We start from the raw sequence: 24,952 nt of genomic DNA on the forward strand, positions 1-24,952 counted from the left end.
CCTTTCGAGTTGCAAGCCAAAATCCGGAATCGAAAGCGGTCGTCCGGCCAGTCGTCAGGCGGGCAAGGGAGGAGGAGGAAGAGGAGGAGGACCCATCCGGGCTGGGGCGGGCGTCAGTCGCCGGGAGGCTGCGCCAAGGGTTGCAGGTGAGGTGGCTCGGCTCCAGGCGGAGGGCCCTCCCTGCTCGCCCGGGCTTTCCAGCTTTGCGCTGGGACTCGAGAGCTGTCTCCGGCTGCACTCCACAGGCGGCGGGGAGAGCCAGCCAGCCAGCCACCGTCTCTCTCTCTGTCTCTCACACCTGGAGCCCTCGCTCCCCACGCGGGGGGCACAGGTGAGGCGGACCCCACGGGCCAGCGGGGGAGTCTCGGCCGCCCGCGATCTAGAGCGAGAAAGGAAGCAAGCAAGCCATCGGATCATCCCCTTAAAAGAGGAGGAGAGGCTTGGGGAGAGCGACATCGGTCTGTATGTCCACTGTCAGCCTGTATACTGTACTTATTTCTCCCAGTCTAGTTTCATAGGGGACCATGTGAATAACCTTTTAAAAAACACTGCTTCCCCTCCCGGGGCCTCCAGGATATAAGCTCCGGTTCCTTCACTGTCGACATCTTCCTTTGGGAAGTGTTATACAGTATTTTGGTTTTCTCGGGAGCAAGGGGATGGGAAGGGGAGTCTCATTTTGCACAGAATGGATCCAGTCAAGACTATCGTCTCTGTATGGAGATCACGCTTGTTTCTCTAAACTTTGAAAGGAGTTGAAAGTATGCATGGAGGAGAAAAAGCTAAAGAGATCTAAATGCTTCGATGCTTGTGAAAAATAGGCTGATCTCCCACAATCACCTGAGGTCTCCCGGATGCAAGTCCAAACTTTTCATACAGTAGATCACACTGGCTACACTAGTCTTGGTGCAGACGTTTCAAAGTTACTCAATTTTACTTGGAACACTACAACTTCAATATGCTCTCTAGTAATGATTTTTGAGCAGAGCATTTTCAGCCAGGGACAAGAGATGCACAATTTCTTAATCTTGACATAATTAACAATGCAGCCCTCTACAAAAGTCAGTCCCATTGAGTTCATTGTACCTTATTCCCAGACAACTGGGTTTAAGTTACAGTCTTAGGTTTACCAGATGGGCATGTGGTCTGTGAAACTCAATGGAACTCTCTTCCATTGATATGTTTAGGACGTCACCCTTCAGGCTATGCTTTCTTCATTCAGCCGGTAATGGGAATCTTAACATGCTAAAGTCTAGAGCACAGATTTACAATGTAAATACCTCTGCTTTTCTACCTTGCTGGTGACCAGATGTTCCCATTAGATGAGCAATAGGCAACTTCAGAGAGGGGAAGCTGATTTTCTATCCCTCCAACCCATCAGGATGCACGAGAAGAAGAAAATCTCAATTTTTTTGTAGTTGGAGGTGGGTGTTTTTTGGAAGAATGTGTAATTAGGCTGCAAAAATGAACTCGGGGGTCTCGGTGTGGCACATGGGCTGTATTGTGCCCCACTCCAGCTTTAGGTAGAACAGCATAAGCTGAAAGGCAACGGAGGATATGTCCAGAAAGGGAATGTTGGAGAGGTCTAATTTGCACTTTAAAGTTTCTTTAGTGTGATCTGTTTTATCCCCCACTTCTGCAGTCCTTTTGTTTGCACTGATCAACTTTTAATTTTAATTTTAACTTGTCAAGTTGAGAACTGCCTCTGTTGAAATGGGAAATAACCCAGAAAAGCTCACCAGAAGTTATACATATGCTGTAAAACTTTTTCCTGTTTTCCATGATTTCTTTTTTGCTAGATAAGCAAGAAGAAATGCTGGGAATGTTTGTGTTATTTTTATCACAGTGGCTGATTAGGTTGATTAAGCATGATAAAGAAGGATTTGTTATTGAAAGGCACAGAATTGTCAGCATTATCTGTAAATCCTTGACCTGCAATATTCATTTACCAAATGTTCTAAAAATAATGCTTATGTGGAACTATAAGGCATTGCTGCCAGTAAATCATTGCTTAACAAAAAGATGGGGAAGTTCTGGCCTTTTCAGTCTTCTTGAGCTGCTATTCCCATTGTCAGTATATCCACAACTGGATATACTGCAGGATAGATTTGATTTAAATCAAACTGATCATTTAAAAAAATTTAAATCAATTCAATTTTTTAAAAATCATTAATTTTTATTCACTCTGCTGGGTGGGTGATGTGAGTTGCTGTCCAGCAAATTTGGGGTAGGTCACAATTTCTCCACTACCTCTACTTTAAAGTGATGCTCTTGCACCTCTTGCCATAGGAAAACAGTGAGTAGGATGCAAACCAGATGAGTTAACTTTACATCCTGTTGATTTCATTGGGAATTAAGTGCAACCATTTTAAAGATTCAGAATGAGAGTGTGAGGAGGTGGCAGATTTTATACTCATTAATAAACAGGGAGGTGGCTGGATAGCTCAGGCAGTTAGGAATCTAGCTGTGGAGCCAGAGGTTGGGAGTTCAGTTCCCCACTGTGCCTCCTGCAAATAGAGCCAGCCCATGTGGCCTTGAGTAAGCTGCACAGACCCAGGATGCCTCCAGAAGAAGGGAATTGCAAACCACTTCTAAGTACTTTCTACCTAAAAAGATCACCATGTCAGAATTCACCTGATGGTGCATGATTATTATTATTATTAATGAACAGAGGGGATCAAAACAATAAACATCAGTAGAGAGACAGCCCAGAGCAGCTTCCTGGGAAGAAAATAATAGACATTTATTTATTTGTTTATTTATTCTATTTATATCCCGCCTATCTAGCCGATTAGACCACTCTAGGCGGCTTACAACAAGGGGTACAACAATGAATAAAAAACAGTTTTACATAAAAAGAACTTTCAACAATAAGGTTTAACACTAGGGAAAGAAAAGAAAAGGGGAATCAGGGATTAACTAAGATTGGTTGTGAGCATGCAAAGTCCTTACAGGTATATGCAGTTTATGGTGCTTTGTATTCTTGGTGATGCTGTATGGCAGTGGTCCCTGACCTTTTCTGAACTGTGGACCAGTTGGGAGGGCGGAGTCCGTGTGCGGGGGGGACACCCCCTGCACTCACGGGTGGGTGGGGCATGTTTGCAGATGGGCGGGGTGCACTTGCAGAGGGTGTGGCATGCTTGTGGAGGGGCAGGGCACCCATGTGGGTGGTGGGCCATGCTTGTGGGTGTGGTGCAGGGGGTGGAGTGTGTGCAGGGGGGGAGATCTGTCTTCGCTGTCCAGTCCTGCTATGACCACGGACTTTCACCGGGCCGCGGACCGGGGATTGGGGACCCCTGCTGTATGGCATGAAATTATGGAGTTTAACATAGATAACTGGAAAACAGAAGCATTTGTAATCTGGATTGGTCATAGGCTGCTACAAATTTCTTGGGTCCAGAGTTTGACAACCATGCTAAAGTGAATGAATAAAGCACTAGGAATCATAAAAAAATACAGAAAGTTGAACTACTTTGGACATGGAATGAGAAACAAAATTGCAGGTTGTTACAGCAAATTAATTTACAGTAAATTAAATGGGAAAAGAAGTGCAAAAGATCCTAATGGCTGAGGCACCTTGGCAATTGAGGTGTATGCAACACAACATTGTTTAGAGCTGTTCCACCCAAATTTCAGTAGTTTGTGTGTGTGTGTGTGTGTGTGTGTGTGTGTGTGTGAGAGAGAGAGAGAGAGAGAGAGAGAGAGAGAGAGAGAGAGAGAGAGTGAGTGAGTGAGTGAGTGTCAGTCAGTTTTCTGTCCCCAGAATCCTCAAGCTGCATACAATCCAAGGATGGGATCCTGCTCAAGGTCACAAATATTGTCAAAATGTGAAAAGTGAAACCAGAAGTGACAGGAAGCCCCCATCGAGTTTGAGAAAACAGATTTTGTTTGTTTTGTTTTGCTTATGTTAAACGTTGTACAGGAAATCATTTTGAGGAGCCTGATGGGGCTGTAGACTGTTGGAAAGAAAAGTTATTGGAGGACTGAGTACAGCCCAAGGGCTAAATTTTGTCCATTCTTCCTTAGAGGAAAGATTTGATGTAACCGGGAAGCATGATTTGCATATTTAGGGGAAGAATTCTGCAGTTTTGAAGAATCACCCTTTTTTTTACCAGTAGAACTCCTAGATTTCTCAAGCAAATCATAGCTAGTGGCCATGTTGGCCAGGGCGTTCTGGGAGCTGTAGTCCAGAAATGTAAGTCTTCTAAATGTTTATTATATTGTTTACACAGGATAGTGGTTTTGACAGAGGCTTACAAATAAAAATGCAATTGAAATGTGTTTGATACTTCAGTTGTGGCTGAATCTGTAAAAATAGTATTCAGAAGTTGCAGTTCCTCCTTTTTTTTACTTGCTATTTTTCGGTCAGGTTGTTGCACGAGCAATATTACCAAGAATGAAGAGGGTAATTTAAACAGTGGCTCTCCTGAGCCAACCAGAAAACAAAACATGTCCTCCTCAATTTCTTGGGGTCTCCCTAAGGAAATTTTACAGGGGAATTCTGGGTTGTGTGGGAAAGCATGCTAGTTGACAGCATGTCTGTTCCTCTTTTTTTTTGTGGGTAGAGGAATTATAAATCAAAATCAAAGAAAGTGTTTTTGAGGCTCAAATGAGATGATGCGGTTAGCATAGAATTTGATGTGGTGCTCCTTCAAGTGATGCATAATATCTGTTTTGTCATAGAACATGCTTTTCTTCACCTATGTACCTTGCATGCAGTTACCGTGGTACTTTGACTTGAGAATGTCCCTACATAAGAACGATTCGAGTTAAGAACAACTGCGTTCGCAAAAAGTTGCTTCGACTTGAGAACGGAGCCTCGACTTAAGAACCAAAAAAGAGGGAAAAAACCCTTTCCTGCCCTCTTTTTTTGAGCTAAGTTCACCGTAGGTCAAAAGACGAAGAAAAAATCCCCCCTAGTGGTAGATACGGATTAACCGGCTTTGCATTAGTTCCTGTGGGAACCAATGCTTCGATTTAAGAACAGCGCCTTGATTTAAGAACAAAAAACAGCAGATACGGATTAAATGGTTTTCAATTCATTCCTATGGGAAATGGTGCCTCAACTTAAGAACGTTTCAACTTAAGAACGCAGTCCCAATACGGATTAAGTTCTTAAAATGAGGTACCACTGTATTTTTTTGTTTTGTGATTGGTCACTGAAAGGTGAACATAAGCTTACTTTTCAAGTCTAATTGCTGAGACTTGCAACTTTGAGGAAATCCCATGCATGTTAATTCCTCTTAATATGCATGGGTTAGTTGCAGGGAATACACATTTCCCATAATTTCTAGTTTTATCCTAAGATGTATGCGTGAACTGGTATAAGATGTATATGTATCTTTGCTCTTTGAGAGGAGCTCAGTGCAAGAGTGTCCGCCATGACATGGAGAAAGTCCCTGGTTTGGTTTCTGTCATCTTCACTTAAACCCCAGATGGGCAACTTGTGTCCCTACAGATGTTGGATTGCAGTTCCTATCAGCCTTAGTCAACATAGTCAGAGGTGATGAAATATAGGAGTTGCACGTCAACATAATCTGAGGGCCTACATATTGTCCAGCAATGGCTTAAGTGGCTAAGATCTCAGATGTCTCTAGATAAAGTAATGGAAGTTAGAGCCACCAGTATCTACTGATAAGGATGGATAGGATGGATAGATACCACCTCCATTATCAGAGGCAGAATACTGGGGGACACAAGATGGAGGGTGCTGTTGGGTTCATGTCTTGCTGATGGGCTACCCAGAAATAGCTACCTAGCCACACTTGGAAAACAGTGATGAACTACATAAGCCTATGGTCTGATCCAGGATTGTACTTCTCAAAGTACTAGGATAACTGGATAAAAGGGCTGCTCTTTCCAAAATGGAGCTTCTAAAGTTAATTTACCTGGATGGAAAGAAGCAATGGCATCTTCTGAAAATCTTTGCCTTGCCATTTTGGGTGGAGTAGCTAAAAATACACTACCAACCTCATGTCTGTTTGGATGCTCCAATCCTGAATCATCTGCAGTGTTGTTGATTTGATGATAGGAGTGTGTTGGATGAATCAGGTTAGTGGAGAAGTGTTGTGGAAAAACATTTGCTTCCAAATGAGGTCACGTTTCTACTCAGTGGGAACACATACCGCCCATGGGTGTCTCTGTCCCAGATAAAGGAATGTTTGCTTACGCCTCTCTTAATGGCCCCACTGGTCAGCCACTTGAGAGTTCACTGGATTTCTGCCTTCATTGACCATGTGCCTTTCCCTTCTCAATGTGTGTTAAGCAACCTGGGAGATAAGTAAGATAGAAACATTTAAAATAAATAATAGAAGTTGGCCTACACCTTCTTGGCTGCTATATATTCTGCAGCAGCCTTTGCCTACCTGGTATCCTCCAGATGTTTTGGACTGCAATTCCCATCAGCCCCAACAAATATCGTTCATGGTGAGAAATGATGGAAATCCCAAAACATCTGGAAGTCTGCAGATGTTGGGGGAAACTATCATACAATGTAGCTTGTAGGTCATCCAGGCTAACAGTGAGATGTTTCATGAGGAAATGGAGGGTAGTGGGGGATGTTTTTGTTGGTCCTAGATCATCCATCCTTATGTCCATCTAGATTTGGACCTAAGAGACCAAGGCAAAGTTTAGGGCAAATTGTGAGTGCAGCTTTTGATGCTGTATGATATTTTTGCTGATCATGAGGCACTTCTATAAAGACATGAATCTTAGCTTCCAGTTGCTGAGCTTTGTTGAGCTAGAGCTTTATCTTGTTTTAAAACAGATATATTTTTGAAAATATTCTAGAGGAAAAAACACACGAAAAAGCCATACACAGAGTAAATATGTACACATATTCCTCTATCTTCCCAAAGCATGCTTCCACAATCCTGTATAACAGTGGTTCTTAATCTTTGTTACTCGGATGTTTTTGAACTGCAACTCCCAGAAACCCCAGCCAGCACGGTGGTGAAGGCTTCTGGGAGTTGCAGTCCAAAACTCCTGAGTAACCCAAGGTTAAGAACCAGTGCTGTATAAGACTGCAAGCTATTCTGTTCATTTGCCTCCTTATTATCATCAGTGATCTATATCAGATGCAGTGAGTCCCTAAATTCTTAAAACTGCTTACCCTCTCCATTGGCAATTTCCTGATAATCCCTCTTCTGTTGTCTCAATTTGACACAGAACTGCATTTTTCTTCCTTGATCTGCATACTAAGGGAAAAATTGACCTCAATACATTGGGTTAATTAACAGCTGATTATAAAAGTAGTAAGCTAATCTCAGTGATGTTTAGCTCATTTTTAAAAATTATTGTTGCTGTGTGCTATCAGGTCACTATTGAGTTATGTGACCCCATGAATTAGTGACCTCCAGACTATCATGTTGTTAATCAGTGTGCCCAGGTCTTGAAAACTCTGTGTGTGTGTGTGTGTGTGTGTGTGTGTGTGTGTGTGTGTGTGTGTGTGTGTGTGTGTGTGTGTGTGTGTGTGTGTGTGTGTGTGTGTGTGTGTGTGTGTGTCACAGTTTTTAGTGGCTTCCAAGAAAATAACTTTCTATATATACCACACATAAATGGGCCCCAAATTTGGGGATCCTGGACTACAATTCCCAATAGTGAAGGCTTCTGGAAGTTGTAGTTCAGGAATGTCTGGAGCCCTGATATTGGGAATTGTTCCTCTACACAGGTTATAAATCTGTATGGATCTGATAAAAAGGTTGTGTAGGATATTTAGGAACTCTTGACTCACCCCTATATCCCTGTGGAATAAAATACTGAATAAATAATAACAAGGTCACCTTCAGTGATCTTTGTACCAGAGAATACTGGGTGGTTTTGAGATACAGAAGTAGTCAAGAGGTGATTAGAATCAATGATGAAAGGGCATAATTCAACAACATAGGATCCCCCGTTGGTCTAACCAAGCATGGTGATTAAAGGTAATCAGTGAATCTGCATCACTGTATCCCTGATCAGTTGGAGAATCTCTGATATGTAGATAGAAGTACATAAGAGATTCATTCATCCACTTTTCTTATCTAATATTAAGTTCTTCTTTCTACTGTCATTTTAATCCCTTCCTAAATAATAACCGTATGTGTTGGAAGACAGATGTCAATATGAGTGTGGTAATCCCCAAACACAGATCTCCAAGCATTGTATTAGCTCATGATGTTGGTGTATCTTGAACTTCTCCTATGAACTTGTTCCCCATGAAACTCTACTGGGAACTTAATCAGCTGCTGTGGAAATATCACTTGGGTGAGTCCCTAATAAGGTCCCTTTGCAGAATTTTTAAATAGAAGCACTAGGCTCTGGAGTAGAGGGAGGTGCTTGTCTTTTGAACACCACTGATAGTAGCAGAGTCTGATAGGACTATATGGTAGTCAACCACTCAAAGTATACTTGTGCTGCACATTATAGAAAGAATAGGAAGCTTAGGTAGAGCTAAGGCCCTTGACCACTTTCTGAGTGGTCCACATAGTTGGCTGCCTAGAGTAGTCCACCACGACTAGATAGGCGGGATATAAATTAAATAAATAATAATAATAAATAAGAATGTTGTATGGGCAAAGGAATTACAGCACATTATATAGGGTTTTATTTTTGTTAAGGTGGCTGTGCAGCTCTTATTCAAAATGTGGCCCTTTAGTGTAGACTGTTGTCCATGACTCTGTGCACAAGCCTTGTAATGAGTAGAATGGAGATAATGATCTTGACCAGAAACGATAGCCTGGCACGCACGTTACGCTGCCTGACAGCTTCAGGAGATCAGGTGTCGCCTGCCCAACCTTCGGAGGGAGTGACACGTTTTCCTCCTTTCCATCTGTGTCACTGTCCAGTTTATCTTTCTTGTCATCTGTGGAGATACATGTGAGTGTGTTAAGCAAGCCAGTTGAGTCGAGGGACACTTGTCTTCAGCCCGAAGACAGGTAGGCGTTATCTTTCTGTTATGGTTGAAAAAGAATGGGTGGATAGGATGCATTTCAGAGCCTTCTCAAAGCAGAGTCCATTTTCAATCACATCTGTAAGTTAGAGCGTGGAAATCTCACTTTGTTCTGGATGTTTCATCTTTCCAGGAGGAATTCCCCTTTTCAGTGGAATTTTCTATTTCTTCCTCTGAACTCAGTGCCAAATGAATTTAGGATTACGGAGAAGGAGGCTGTTTTGTTGTTGTTTTTCATAAAACTTAACAAAAACAAACTAGAAAGCAGCTTTATCTCTGTGAACTGGGTAATAAGTGCCAGCTTGACTCTGTCTGTGCTTTTACAAATACAACTTCAGATAATAGGTTTGGCCTTTTTGGAGCCAGTGATTGCTCAAGGCCAGCTGCCTTTTCTACTGATGTGAGCACTGCCTGTGGAGAGATGTATGTGTTGGGGGATTTCCAGTCACCTGATTGTCTAAAATAATGCAATCCTTGTTTTTCCAGGTTTTTAAGGAGTGTGTTGTGAATAGGAAAGTTCCTTCAGATTCTGATTGTGGCCTGCAAAGTGCTTTTAGTTGACATGTCAGTTTTGGATTCCTGTAAGTTCCCTTTTCCTCCCTCACCCCCTTATTCAAACTATGTTATGAATCTGATAAAGAAAGAAAGAAAAAAGAAAACACCCAGAGAGAGCTAGCCCAAGGGATAGAGAATGGTGATCACTGTACAGTTGTAGAAAATGTTGAGTAATATAATGTAACGTGGAATTTTGCAATTTTTTTCCTTTTAAGTGGTACTATGCAATGCTGTAAACAATGTTTACCAAGTTAAAATTGCATGATGTTTGCAAAATTCTCTTCACTGTGTTGGTTCTTTGATTGCCATAGTGGAGAAGGTAGAGGGATGTTTGTGACTTTGAACATGCCTTTGAACAGTCCAGAGTGAGCTGTTGCCTTATGCTGTAGCTTCTGTTCTTTCAGTGTACAGGAAAGGCTGCAATGGCTCCCTGATGCCTTCTCCTCAGAGGATTCTTGACTGCTTCTTCAGTGGTTCAAGACTTCTGGTTCCAAACTTCCCTGGATTGCTTCTGTATTTGAAAGCATTTTGAAACAAAAATAGAAATGGAGACAGAAAAGAGATCGCAAGAAAAGAATTTGGGAGAGTTTCTTACAGCCTCTCAAAATTCCCCTTGCCTGCTTGGCCAGTGTCCAGATGTTCTTGAAGCTGTGGTCCAAAAAAAATACAAGGGGGCACTTCCTGATTTTGAGTTGAGATACCAGGAAGGAGTCTGCCCAAGAGTGAAAGCGATGGTGTGGGGTTTCCCCAGCCCCTACAGCTTCCCTGGCAATTTTTAAACATCTGCTCTGGGACCTTGAATGGCTCACTGTCACATCCAGTCCCCAGTCTCTTCTTCACTATCAGCTTGCCAGTGGCTTCACTCATTCATGCTTTTTTAGTAGGTGTGGGTATAATTGCTTTATGGAGCCAGTGGCCTGATCCTAGAGATGGCTGTTTGTAAGTCCTTCTGATCTCAGTGGATCTGCTGCTACATAAATGTATGTAGGATCACAACCATAAGCCCATGTAAATGAGTGAATGGTTGTACCTTGCCTGTGTGTAAACTGCAGCACTCTGCTCTCTGCAGCTTTCTTCATTGGATGGATAAGTGTGTATAGATCAGAATGTGTATATATATTTTTTGGTTGCACATGAAAAATATTTTCTATGTTGAAATCTGTTAGCTTTATCCTTTAGCCAACTGTGAGACACTGTTCTGTTTTTATCTCGCCTCTTACAGGTGGAATAATACTAAGAAGAGAGACAGTGATGGAGTATATGAGCATGGACAGTGACAATAAAGATATTGATTTATTACTAACAGACCTGAATATGTCTGAAGTGATTGACATCATGGAGAACCTTTACCCTAGCAGAGACCTGGCAGGTTATAAAGACAGTGTCCTTACTCTGTGCCCGGAGATGAACAAAAACGAGGAACACACAGAGTCCTTGCTGTTCAGCAGAAGGGAAGTTTCTCTGCTGTCGTCTGTCAAGTATGGTACCGTGGAAGACTTACTTGCTTTTGCGAACCAAGTGTCCAACATGGCAAAGCAGATTTGCAGACACAGAAGACAAGAATCAGGCATCATATTAAATATGGTATGTTGCTTTCTGGAAAAGCCAGCTCTTGTCCTTTTGGATGCTTTTCTGGGGATTGATTACTGTTGGATATCAAGGGATTTGCTAACAAATTGGTTGACGGATTTGAGTCTCAATGGTGTAGATGCACCTGGGCCACAATGATTCAGAAGTTGGATAAGGTGTTTTGTCCAGGCCAGGCCACTGTATGGTGAAGAGCGAGAAACTATCTGTCCTTCCCATCTCTCTCATCTATCGGCAATAACCCTGGATGCCCATATGGAGCTGTAATATTCAAATATGGTCTACCTGTTTAAAATTCATTATGTGTAAGCAGTGCAGTTATCACAGGAGTGCAGGAAGTTGGCTTACTCCATCAGTCTGTTGTGCTGACAAGTGGCAGTGTCCAGGGTTTCAGTCTGGAATTTTTCTCAGCTCTACCTGAAGATGCCAGAAGTGGATACTTGGGGACCTTTAGCATGTAGATCACATGCCTTTCCATTGTTTGTCCCTCCCAATTTGTTTGTTGATCACTGGATTTTACAGAGGAAATTCATCACGAGATTTCACCTGTGTAAGCTGCAATCAGCTAAGACGTAACATGAAACTGTGGTTTGCATTTACAATGGTTTGAAAGCCAAACCCCAAGATGGAGCTTCCAAACATCCATGAAACTGTTGTTTAGAGCTGCCTGTCACTACCAACCTCTTTCTGTTCAAAATATCTTGCCCTAGACACATTCGCGGGTGAATATTTGTCATTTCACAAATTAAGCCAAGTCGCATTTAGCACAAACCATGGGTAGCAAAGCCATTTAAAACTATATTTTCTAATTCTAAGTAGCCATTGGCTGAGTCCAGTAGTAAGTCACAGCTAGAGTAGACCCATTGAATCAATAGTACTTATATAGATGTTGACTCACCAAATCTACACTGATTCAATGAACCTACTCTGGTTGTGACTTACTGCTGGATTTCAGCCACTGTGTCATCACCCCAAACATAATTCCTTCAGGTTACTTTGAGCTGAGCCATGCTATGTGAACCTCTGCTTTTGGTAATGCTGGAAGTAGTGGGGCAAGACCTCACAGCCTTCAGGAGATTTGTTTGTTTTACTTATTTGGGTCATGGGCACTGGAGTATGTTGTGGTCCTGATCACTTTTAATTCCCTTTTCCTGTTCCCTGGGGCTGTCACCCCACCTGGCATTATCATAGCTAAGAGCCAATTCATCAATTGCCTATTTAACTATACACAAATATTTTAAGTGTCCACCTCTGTACAGATAATGATTATTGGGAGGCCAGTATTGGCTGGACACTGAACTATATTATGGGATGGTGTATAGATCCCATTGACCTATATTTCTTCTGTAGGCCCATAGGGAGCTGCCTTCGATGAATCAAATCATGGGTCCATATTGATGAATATTATCTACCCCAGCTGATGGTATCTCAGCCTTTCCTAGAGATGCTGGGATTTGACCTGGGACCTTCTGCTTATGCAGCATATACCCTACCCCTAAGCTATAACTGATAGGATGATGTGCCATCACTGCCTAAAAATCCCCCCTTCCTTTTCTAACAGTAATCAGTAAATCAAAGTGATATTGGGGATATAGGATATGTTCTAAAGCAGAGAAGGGCAACCTTGGTGGATCTAGGGGCCACCTTCTGGAGCCCTCTCAGAGTTGCACAGGCTTTAAAAAACTCATGGAAACCTAACAAAAAGTGGCTAAAACCTATTTCCAATAAACTGGGGAGGAGGGACTTTTCGTATTTAATGGCTTAGAGGGCCCCTGCAAGCTGCAAGGTGAACTGTTCAACAATTTACCTTTTTGCCAAAAAATAAGAAATGCTGGATAGCTCAGTGGTTTAGGAATCTGGCTACAGAACCGATTTTGTGCCTCCTTAACAGGGACTCATCTCAATGATCCATAGGGTCCCGTCCAGCTCTGCAGTTCTGAGATAATGATGATGATTCAGGGAGAGGTTGAGGGGTGCACATGTAGCCCTAGGGTTGCACTTGGTATCCCTTTGTTTTAAAGCCATGCATGGCTTTCATTAACACATTTCATAGAGAGGTGGGGAGAAGTGACATGGATTGGTGGCATATATCCCTGGAAACCTGGAATTTGAAAATTAACAAAACAAACCAAAAACTTAGTTGAGTACATTCTTGCACTTAGATCAATCGGTTAGTTCAGTCTGCAAATGTAACTTGTGTATGAGTGAATAGCAGCTTCAAAGGTAAAAATCATCATTTATTTTAAGATAATCCATAAATGGGTAAAAATAGGCTTCAGAAAAATACTCCTTGTGTGAGAGAGAAGTAGGAATGGCCCTTCTAAGGTGGCACCTGCTACCTGCAGTTTTCATCAGCCTAGAATTAGTAGGTATTGTGTATTATATTCAGGAAAGGGCTTTTGAGTCAGTGATTGTTTCTGATGTTGGAAATGGGAGACTGACCATTAAAAGAAACATGCTGCCCATGAAAAAAACAAACATCTGCTCCAAGGAGTACTGGATCCTCAAGAATTCTATAGTTCGATGACCCTCAGAATATCCTACTATGTGGAGTTGTTGCAGGAGGAAGGGGAAATTCATTAAACTCCCTTCCCCTGGAGGTCTATGCTAGATCTAAAAGTATTCCACAACTGGATTGATTTCTTCTGTTCATGGTAGAGTACAATCAGGTACTGTATAAAGGTATAACCCACCAAGAGCAATTAAAAAAGAAAAACAGAAAGATGTCCCCTAATTAATAGGGGACATGTTTTTAATGGATGCTCATTGGACTCTTGTAATATCCTAATTGCTGGCTGGATAGCTCAGGGCTTTAGGCATCTGCCAGTGGGGAGAAGAACCAGCCGCAGAATCCCAGGGTACCCCCAAAAGAAGAGCCTGGGAAACCACCTCTGAGTATTCTCTTCCTGGAAAACCCAGAAGAGGATCACTACAAGTTAACATTAATATGCTAATTGGGCTACCCATTGGAGCTCTCCTTTTAAACTCAAAGAGCTCCATCCAGTTTTGCCTTCTGCTGTGTGCAAACTGCAGTGTCCAAATACAATACAAAGCCTTCCTGGGACAGATGATGTAAGTAGACGTTACAGGATCCTTTTTACCTGCACGATCCATTTCAGAAGAATGGCTCTCCTTCCCCTGCCCTGCCTCCTCTGCGTAGCCTCTGATGGCAGGAAATGTGGAAATACTTTGTTCGTCCTCTCGAGCCAAACCCACAGCTTTGTGAAGCAATTGGTCGGCGGGTTCCAGGAATGAGCAAACAAACCATCAGGTGGACTTGTTATGCAAAGCCTCAGGTCGAGTTCTTCTGGCCGGATAATCAAGTGCAACTTAATGCTTTATGGGAGGCCAACCGCTGCTTGGAATTATAAATATTTCTAGGGCAAATTGAATATTTCACATGCTGTTCCCATTTGCTTGCTCTACATATACAGTAGAGTGCATACATTTTAAAGCGTCTTTGTTTTTGGAAGGTGAAAACTCAATCAAAAATCGGGTTCTTTTATACAAAGCACAGAATTTGGAAAAGTTACTTTTTAAAAACGTTAGTTCTCAGACATCCCTTCTTGCGAGCATGACCACAGTGCCTAAGAGATCCGTGAAGTTGTGGCCCCAAAAGTTACTTTCTCAAACTTTGGGAAACACCTGCAGCTCCATGTCCAAGCAGATGTTTGACACTCAGAAGGATGCAGGTTCGATTCTAGGTTACCACTGTTAAAACATGCCATGAATACTGGAGAACGGTGTCATGATGGAGGAGCAGGAAAGCCTTTCATCATCTTCATAGGCATCCTTCAGTCTCGAGAGACTATGGTAACATGCTCTGTATTGAGGTGTCCTCTCCAGAGCATGAAGCCTGGGTAAAGTAGTATGGAGGATAGGCTGTTACCCAAGCAGCAAATCCCCCCTCTCCACTTTGCTGAAATGGTCCAATGGAAAGGCAAGAGCAGGAAAGCCTTTAAGACCCACTGTAAGATAGTGTTGGGATAGGCAATTAGGCACCCCGCCTGTTTTGGTTACAACTTTTATAAACCAGGGATCATGGAGGCTCTAGTTAAAAACACAGAGAGATCACTGGGTTGCCTCATGTTCTGAGATCCATACATCTCAGAACATGGGAAACATATTTTTGGACTACATCTCCCAGAATCCCATAGCTATACTGGCTGGATAACTCTGGGAGCTGGCAGTCCAATAAAGTAAGTTGTCCAGGCTCATGTTAGGCCCAGTAAACAGATCTGCCCGTATCTCAGCTTGAACTACTGATTAAAAATATTCCTGTTTTAATTTTTCCCCTTCTTTTGGTAATAGATCACTCCCAAAAATGGGCGCTATAAGATTGACTCAGATGTGCTCCTGTTTCCATGGAAGCTAACTTATAGAAATATTGGGACTGACTTCATACCTCGGGGAGCTTTTGGGAAAGTCTACTTGGCCCAAGACACAGAAACAAAAAAGCGAATGGCCTGCAAACTGGTATGTCTCTTTCTGTGTGTTTGCTATATGTTGGGCTCACAGTGGATCATTGGATGTGCTTTCTGCCTTTCCCTAATGGAGGGAGACAGTCTTTAGACACTTTGGGGATGGAGAAAAACCTAAATGTAATTTCTCCAAATCACTTAGGAGATTTGAGTTCAAATCACTACTCAGTCATGGAAGTTAACTGCAGGGAAGCAATAGTCAATTACTCCTTGAGCATCTCATAGATCTTGAAACCTACATTAGAGTCACTTAGGAAACAACCTGGTGATACATAACAAAGGCTCAACGCATTTTGGCTGTGGCCTTGAAGAGCTAAGCATAAAATAAAAATATATATTCATTTAAAAACAGCTGGCTTGGGACAATTACAGCTCTTGTCTATACAGTTAACAATATAAAATATTAATGAATACGCACATGGTATCTAACTGTCCTTGACTTATCTGCCAGCTGAGAATAAGTAGGTACCATCCCTTCTGCATTTGCACTTTGGATCAATATTGGAGCTGTTATAGACCAAACGAGAAACAAAAGTTCTCAGAACTTGGATTTTATGTTGTATCCATTCATTAATCTGTACTAGGAGTTTATTGATCTTCTGTGCATATCATCAATATTTTATATTAACTGTGTAGATTAGAAAAAAGAGCTGTAACTGTCCTAAACCAGCTGTTTCTAAATTAATACATATTTTTTATTTTATGCTTAGCTCCTGAAGAAGGCCACAGTTGAAATACATCAAGCCTGAGCTTTTTAGATACGAAGAAAGTCTGCATTGCCAGTATTTTTACCCTGTTTCCCCGAAAACAAGACCTAACCTGAAAATAAGACCTAGTATGATTTTTCAGGATGCTCATAATATAAGCCCTACCCCCAAAATAATCCCCAATTAAGTGAAACCCCGCCCTCCACTCTTGTGCAGCTACCAGATGACATGACTGTATTTGAATAAATGTAGATTGTTGTGCATAAAAAAAATCCCCTGAAAATAAGCCATAATGCATCTTTTTGGAGCAAAAATTAATATACGACCCTGTCTTATTTTCAGGGAAACACGGTATACATCTTGAGACTCAATCTCAGCCACCAGTGGATGTTCCAGTTTCCTCTGCTTTGTTTGATAACAAACAATTTGTCCACAATGTACATGGTGGATTTTAGTATGTGTTTGGAGCTCCATGTGAGCATGGATAGTTGTTTTGGGGAGAAGAACATTGTGTATATCAAGGGAGCCATTATGTCATTCTGAATTGTACTTAAGATCATGGGGGTGGGGTGCAGTAGAAGGCATGTGGTGCAGCCACATTGTTTAAGCTAATTTGATTTGAGGTTGCTTGGTCCCTGGATGAAAATGAAGATCCGATGCATTCATGCTAGCTTGAGATCCTTGGAGCCTCTGCTTGCATGAAGCCTGTCCACATATTGTAAATTCAGGATGTTTATATGGAAAACATTTGTTACTCTTATGCTGTACTGGTGAGAATTACAAGCCTAATTTTAACAGCTTTGGTGCTGGTTCTTATTGAGTCTAATTAGCATAGACATGTTTTATTATAGCCACGGTAAAAACACAAATGTATGCAGAAGAATTTAAAAGTGAATGTATCGGTTCACAGCTATAAGCCAGTATGGCCACAATCCTGCGATTCTGATGCATGTAGCGGGTTTCAAACTCAGTTCAGGCCACACCAAACTATGGTTTGTGCTAATAATCGTGCTTATCATTTGGATTGCAAGCTATGGTTAAGCCTTTGTGCATGCTGTGGGAAACTGAGGTGTATTTATGACCTTTTTTTGTATAGTAAAAGAGAACTGGAGGCTTTTGTATGGCTTGGGCTTTGCATTGAGCTCAGTGTATGGGGGTAACTTCAAGCAGAGGATTAAATACCTCTGAAGAAGTTATTGTCAGTGTTTTCACTATGAGCGACTCACTTGCTAATGTTTGTGGGAGGAATCTCAATCTTGTTTTGAAATCTTGAAAGCCAGGTTATATATGGTGTGAAAGTAGGAAGAGCTGTTATGTAAAAACACTGTTTTGTTTTAATATTGTTATATGTTTAATTGTTTTTTAGTGTTATAATTTATTGAGGTTTTCATCAATTTATTTTTAATATAACTTGGGAGCCACCTTGGGTTCCTTAGCAGGCAGAAAGACAACATGCAAATGTAAATAAATAAATAAATAAATAAATAAATAAATAAATAAATAAATAAATAAATAAATAAATATAATTTTCTAGACGATAACCTTGGTCCAATGGCTAGTTCCCAATTACAGTAGAACCATTAAATCAGTGTGATTTACATAAATGTTGCCTGTACCTGCCAGCAGTTGATTCAGTGGGTCGATTCCAGTCAGGCCTAGCAATTAAATTAAGGCCGGCAGTCCCCACATTCTGCCGGGCTGTGGTGACTGGGGTATTCTGGCTGTTATAGTAGAAATACGTTATTTTTCTGAGTGCTGCTCAAGCCATCGGCTTACCTAGTACTGAAACAAGCCCTATATTTCCCTTCAAGCTACAGAGAAGAAGGTTAGATACTTGTGTGGTAGACAGTGAAGGTCTTCAGTCTATCTCATCTGACCACCACCCAAGTTGGCTTTTGCTTCCAGAACTCAGTGCTAGTTTAGCCATTTTTTACCCACCTACCCCTTCACTTCAGTAATGCCTCCACCACTGAGCAAGTACCCCTTTTCTTCCATACCTCCCTTATAGCCTTCTTTGAAGTTCTTTTCTAGTCAGTGCCACCAGCTTGTCATCTTAAGAGCTGCTATGCAGCAATGGTGTATCACTTCACACATGCCTCTTCTTTTTGCATCCTAGGTCCCGGTGGAGCAATTTAAGCCATCGGATGTTGAGATCCAGGCCTGCTTCCGCCATGAAAATATTGCAGAACTTTATGGAGCCATCTTGTGGGATGAGACAATCCACCTCTTCATGGAGGCAGGAGAAGGGGGCTCTGTGCTAGAGAAGGTGGAAAGCTGTGGGCCCATGAGATCATTTGAGATTATCTGGGTGACCAAGCATATCCTCAAAGGGCTGGAATTTCTTCACTCAAAGAGGGTGATACATCAGGATATAAAACGTAGGTTGGAATGTTCTTTTAAAGGCTTGTTCCTATCCTTATATCGGTGATACCATACAGTATTGTTAGTATAATATTTAGAGCATTCGTACCCAAGTTGATATCCTCCAGCTAGAATGGAGTTTTAGTTCACTATATCTGGAGGGCACCAAAATGAGAAGGGCAGTTCAGAGCTTGACCTCCTGTACTATGTTAGTAGCAGATTACTGAGGCTGTGATTCAGGAAAACATGTGCCAAACGAAAGCTATTAATCTTTAAGATTGTGCCACCAGTGTCTTGGTGGATCTTACTCAGGTATAAGTTCCATAAAACTCTGTTGGATTTATTTATTCAAAATAGTTTTACCCTGCCCTTCTCCTTAAAAAAGGATCCAACATGGCTTACATCGTTGAAAGACAATATTTAAAACTGAAAGCAATTAGTGCACAAGAGTAGTTTACATCGTTAAAAGTCAATATTTAAAGCTAAGAACAACGAGTATAAAAAGATAGCTTACATAATTAAAAAAACAATATTGAAGTTAAATCAATAAGTATGCAAATATTACAAAGGAGCAAACAAATACCACTCTGAGAGATGTTAAACACAAGTAGTACTAAAGACTCAGTTAGAACAGTAATGCACAACAAGCCATCTAAAAGTCACTCATGTAGCCAAGCACTGAGAGAAAGTTTGCCTGAAGCAATTTGCTGAGGTACGTAAATAGAACAGGGTTAGGAAACTGCAGCTTTTCTGGTTTATATACTATAGCTTCCATCAACACCAACCAAAATGGTCAGTGGGCTGGGGTGATGGAAGCTGTAGTCCAACAACATCTCAGGTTCACTCCCTAAGGTTACAATATTGCTGACGCTAACCAATTGCTATGTTATACTGCCATATTTAGATAGACAAGAGCCTTCTTTTGAAGATAAAGGCCCAAATCTAGTTAAATAGCTATGCTGGTGGAAGGGATAATGGTGTAACTCACAGTAAGAAGTTGCTGCTAATTAACAAGTCTCTGTTTGAATTCCTGGTCATGTGCTAAGCTACCTAACTGGTGCACAATGAGAGATTCAAGCAGGAACTTGCTAAATATGTGCTGCTGACATTATGCTGATGCCCCTCTATCAGTGTGACTATGCAGCAGAATATTGACAACCAGGGTCTCATTTCTTTAGACACCTGGGGTAACTTCCCTGCCACCCTGTGCTAACTTCCATATGCCCTCAGACGGTTTCTGCATTAAAGTAAATGTTGATACTTTTCCTTGAAGAATTTAAAGCCTTCGTTTTGTCCCCTTTGTTTCTAGCAAGCAATATTGTTTTCATGTCAACCAAAGCAGTTCTGGTGGATTTTGGTCTCAGTGTTCAAATGACGGAAGATGTTTACTATCCCAAAGAGCTCAGAGGGACAGAGGTGAGCAAGTTGGTGAATGAGAAAGGAACCTGGCTCCTTTTTCTCTTGCAGATATTGCGATATGGATAAATGGTAGGAGGCAAGTTAATGGAAAGCCTACCGTGATCTTCCACCCATTTCCGTGGAAATTGTGTTTAAGAACTTTCTCCGAGAATTGTATCGCATTTAGTTTGTCGTAAGAGGTGAAACTGAGATTGTCTAGCTCAAATATACTGTAGTCGGATTTGAAAGCAATGGAGTCAAATTGTGGTAGTGGTAGTAAGATACCTGTTTAGTGACATGCCATCTCTTCCACTGTAGACTCATATGAAGGCTGCTATTGCGGCCAAGAATGTTCTTTGTAAGGGGCAACCAAGTTCTAAAGAACGGAGGGCTGTACACATGCCTGGTGGGCTAAATGATTTCCTCTCTCTTTGGACATATCCACTCTGCGTGACAGTTCACTAAATCTGAGGCCCTGTCAGACATCACCCTATCAAAGCATGCTGCTATGAGGGACATCCACTGTGGTTGCCAGCCATTTTCTTCCCTTACTCTGGGCTCCAGCTGTCTCACGCAGCCTTTGCAAAAACAAAACAAAACAAACAAAAAATGACACCTCTCTCTCCCATGCACCTGTTGTGGTTCCGATGTTCAAGGTGGGAGAAGGGCAAGTTTTACATGGAAACTTATTTCCCTCTGGGTTCCCTTTGCAGATTTACATGAGCCCAGAAGTGATCCTCTGCCGGGGCCACACAACCAAAGCTGACATCTATAGCCTGGGGGCAACCATCATCCACATGCAGACCGGCATCCCACCATGGGTGAATCGATATCCTCGTGCAGCATACCCCTCCTACCTCTACATAGTAAGCATAACCTTTGGGCAGGTGTCCAGTGGATCTCCCTGTTGCAATTTCTGACAGCAGATTATTTACCTTATTTTTTTTCATTCATTACACTTAAGTCCCACCTTGACTTCTGAAGTATGTAGCCCTCTTCCTTCCCACATTAACTTCACAAGAATCCCTTATGAAGTGGGTCAGTCTGAGAGGTTTAGTCTTTTATTAAGAACAAGGTGTTTTTCATTGAGACCTACAAAGCAAGCTGGAATCCTGCTATGCTTTACTCTCAGGCTTTTTCCACTCCCTTTTTTCAAGCTGGTAAACCTCCATAGAATTGTGGGGGCATCAATGCTCAAGAGTGGTTCTTGTTGTGAGGAATGGGATGTTTACAGCTGCCAGAATCTATTAGCCAGCATCACTGGGTTATAGATTTTGGGATTCTGGAAGCCGTAACCCAAAATAGTAATATTGCCAAGCTTTGGGGAGGATGAACAGGATCTTTGTGGGAAGGAGGTAGAAACTGCAAGCTGTGAGGTTCTCAGGCAGAAAGTAAACTTTGCAAAAGGAAGTTGGATGTCATGTGCTCAAACGCCTACTTGGGCTGACCCAAGACCTTATATTCTGCAAACTGGAGCTAGAGTCGAGGTCAGTTTTAGTACATTTTTTATCAACACAAGAAAAATCCCAAAACATAATTCCTTAGGGAAAAAGAAGTATCCCAGAGAATTCTGTCTATACAGGAGCATGAGTAGAGGACTTCATACAAAACAAAGCAGAATCATTTCTTTAATTCTCAAAAGTGGATCAAATTGCTGCTCCATGATATGCCTGAGATGTAATACAGTTTCAGTGGAGGCTGTCCCACATTGATGGTCTTCAGATAATAGATTTGCCTAAATGTCTACTGTTTGTTGCTGGCTTATGTCAGCTGGTGATCCCTTTTGCTGCCCCCCTGACTCCCCACCCCACCCAGATTGTTATGTGTTTGTTTTCCCAAACTGCATAACTAGGATTGCAGACCTTTGGATGAACTTGAAAGCTGATTTTCAGGCTTGTGATTTTAGTGCAAAACTAACTCAGCCTCCAGTTGTCTTGTGAGTCATCAGAGCAACTAAAAAGTGGCAGCCTTCCAAACCATGAGTCAGGGCAAGGAAATTCCTAGGGCGGTAACTTTAATCAGCACAAAAACAGTATCTGTCCCCTCCAAACCCTTTCTCTTTGTATTACAATGGTTTCTTTTGATCCTTTCGATAGATCCACAAGCAAGCACCACCCCTGGAAGACATCTCCGAGGACTGCAGCACTAGTATGAGAATGTTCCTGGAAGCTGCTCTGGAAAGGAATCCAAACCAGAGACCCTCTGCGACAGAATTGCTCAAACATGTGGCTTTGCACCCACCACGGGAGGAACAGCCTCGATGTCAGAGTCTGGACTCAGCTCTCTTCGAACGAAAACAGAAGGAGCTTGAACTGCCTGAGAACATTACTGGTACAACACTTACTCTCTTATCTCTCACCCAGAGATGGGAAACCATTGCCTTGCCAGATGTTCTGGACTTCAGCTCCAAGAAGTCCTAGCCAACATAGCCAATGGTGAGGGGGTTATGGGAGTTGTAGTCTAATAGCATCTAGAGGGCTGATAGTCCTTGAGCCCCACTCAAGGTTTTTCTAAACAGGTTACAGTGAAGTTGAGGTTTAAGCACTTTCTACTGAAGCAGAGATTTAGCAGGCGGAAGGCAGTCCAGGATCACAATGAAATATCTGGAAGAAATCCAGTTAGCTTCTGTAATTCTTGTGAAATCAGTTCCATGACAAATCTACATAATCCTGCAGGAAACTCTTCATTGGAGCTTCCAGAGTTATGAAATAATTTGTCTCTATGATCCTGGATATTCCGTTTCCCCCCCACTTTGTGGAAAGAGAACCATCAAAATTGGAATTAAAACAATGCTGTGTTATATATTCAATTTTAAATTGTATTTCTGGTCATGGTTCTAATATAAAGATCAAGCACTTAGAACACCGCATATTTTAAATACCAGTCTGCTACATCCATCCATTCCCCCCCCCCCAAATGCTTAAAACATTATCCCTGATCATCTTGTTTGGTCCTTTCTGCATATTTTCTGGTTCTGCGATGGTGATGGAGAACTTTTGGTCCTCCAGATGTTTTGCCATAGATTCCACAATATCTGGGAAGCCAAAGATTCCCTATCTCTATTCCTCACTATATCCTTTTTTGACATCTATGTGTTCAGAACCCTGTACAGCAGTCGTTCCTAACCTTGGGTTCCCAGATGTTCTTGGACTACAACTCCCGGAAATCCTGGTCAGCACAGCTAGTGATGAAAACTTCTGGGAGTTTTGGTCCAAGAACATCTGGGGACCCAAGTTTGGGGAACACTGCTATACAGCATTAGTTAAGTACACTTCTTTGATTGCTTATTACAATTCATATTACTTAAGTAAATCTGGTTGTTTAGTTGCAAACGTCACTGCTTCATGGTATTAAGTTTAAAAAAACAATTAGTAATTTAGACTATAATAAAACACAAATCAGGCATAATCAGCTGCTCTGAAATGGGCCTTGTAGTGTATTGTAATATATTATAATATTGTGATCCTCTTCTTTTCCTTTTTTATTTTTAATCTTCCTTATCAGATTCTTCAAGCTTTGCGATTACTGAGGAATCAGAACTGCTCAAGAGGCAACGATCTTTGTATATTGACCTTGGAACATTAGCTGGCTATTTCAACATGGTCTGAGGACTACAACAGGACTTCATTGTTAGTAGATGTGGGAATTCCCTGTGCTGATCAGGAGGAAAGAATTTCTCTTGGATGACTTTTTTTTTAATTGGAAGGAGGAGTGTGCAATGCTTTTTATCACTTGAAGGAATTTGTAAAATGAACCTTTTTTCAGAACTTTAATGAAACAACAACAGTAGTTTACTTGTCCAAAGGCAGGCTAATGGTGTGTGGTGTATGATGCTTGTCTTGTGCGAACACATTGTTTGAATAACATTCAGTGTGTGCTAAGTGAATACATGTTTTTTCTTTCTTATTTACTTACTTTCTTTCTTTCTGCTGCTATTTTCGGGGGGGGGGGGGGCTACAGGCTTGGGAAATCCTAAATGCATATAGGAGTCCTAAGGATTTCGTTTGCCCACATTCTGCTTGACCTCAAAAAGAACACTATGACAAGGTCTTGAAAAACAAGGTTAAAAACAAGGCAAAAAATGAATTATGGAATTTCTGTGCCACAAAAGGTTTTCCTTTATAATATTCATTTTCTGGTTGAGTCCAGGGGCATTTGATCAGTTCTGTGCAAAAAGCTGTAAATTGGTGCAAACTACACCCCCCCCCCAAAACTATTACAACTTTAGGTGTACATGTTAAGCTGCTATTTAGGAAGGCTCTATACTGACATGCTTGCATTTGGGTGGAGTCTGTCATAATGTATGTTGTTTCTCAGAATGTTTTCTTGCATGTAAAGAATTGCGAGATGGCATGGAATAAGCTTTGGCATGCTAACATGAGTAATTTGTGGATCACAAGTAGTAGCCACTGTGAGCATGTGATCCACTTGGAATGCAAAATTAGTGTTAAAATGCTGCATAATCTTTGGGGATTAATAACAGTTCTGAAGGTAGGGTTAATTTATGGCTATGAGACCATGTGTTTCCTAAAATAAACATGTCTTTGAATGTCATAAATGATATATTATTTTGTGTTCCTATGGAAAAAAGAAAACTTCCTTTGCTCTTGAAGATGTTGAATACATTTAAAACATGATGTTTTGGATGTCAGTAAAACTGTTTCAAGAATGTATTTTGGTACATCCCATGGGATGATTATGTAAACTTTTATGAAATAGGTCTATATTTTGTTAAGTGGTTGAATTTTTTTGTAAAGTGGCATACTATGTATGTTATAAATAATACTATGGATAAAAATAATATATATGTTTTAAAGTTTATACTTAAGGATCTTTATATGCAAAATATAGTTGTATTAATTTCTTGCAGTCCAGTCCTTTTTCTGATAGGACTGGACCGATCTGAAGGAATAAATCCATATTTTTCTTCCAAAAAA

General features: G+C 41.4%; 1 protein-coding gene across 7 annotated transcripts; it reads left to right on the forward strand.

The window, feature by feature from the left end:
- Positions 1 to 2: 2 nt before the first annotated feature.
- Positions 3 to 24,952, forward strand: MAP3K8 (mitogen-activated protein kinase kinase kinase 8). Of its 7 annotated transcripts, none has more exons than XM_073002997.2 (9): positions 42 to 146; positions 9,413 to 9,507; positions 10,704 to 11,065; positions 15,380 to 15,544; positions 18,373 to 18,634; positions 19,927 to 20,033; positions 20,729 to 20,881; positions 22,112 to 22,346; positions 23,520 to 24,952. In XM_073002997.2, exons 2-9 carry the CDS (start codon positions 9,489 to 9,491, stop codon positions 23,621 to 23,623), a joined length of 1,407 nt encoding a protein of 468 aa, XP_072859098.1. In that variant the 5' UTR covers positions 42 to 146; positions 9,413 to 9,488; the 3' UTR covers positions 23,624 to 24,952. The 7 variants fall into 7 exon arrangements, with proteins under 7 accessions (XP_072859102.1, XP_078234737.1, XP_072859098.1 ...); XM_073002996.2 differs by lacking the exon at positions 42 to 146 and adding an exon at positions 154 to 462; XM_020800931.3 differs by lacking the exon at positions 42 to 146 and adding an exon at positions 154 to 458.

This window comes from Pogona vitticeps, chromosome 6, assembly GCF_051106095.1.
Source record: "Pogona vitticeps strain Pit_001003342236 chromosome 6, PviZW2.1, whole genome shotgun sequence".
In the NCBI taxonomy this organism is placed as follows: domain Eukaryota; kingdom Metazoa; phylum Chordata; class Lepidosauria; order Squamata; family Agamidae; genus Pogona; species Pogona vitticeps.

What these genes read in the sequence shown, in the direction of transcription:
- MAP3K8 (XM_073002997.2), top strand. An exon ending in AAGAGCTCAGAGGGACAGAG is followed by an intron (nt 20,034 to 20,728) that starts GTGAGCAAGTTG and finishes TTCCCTTTGCAG; the next exon opens with ATTTACATGAGCCCAGAAGT. An exon ending in ACCCCTCCTACCTCTACATA is followed by an intron (nt 20,882 to 22,111) that starts GTAAGCATAACC and finishes TCCTTTCGATAG; the next exon opens with ATCCACAAGCAAGCACCACC.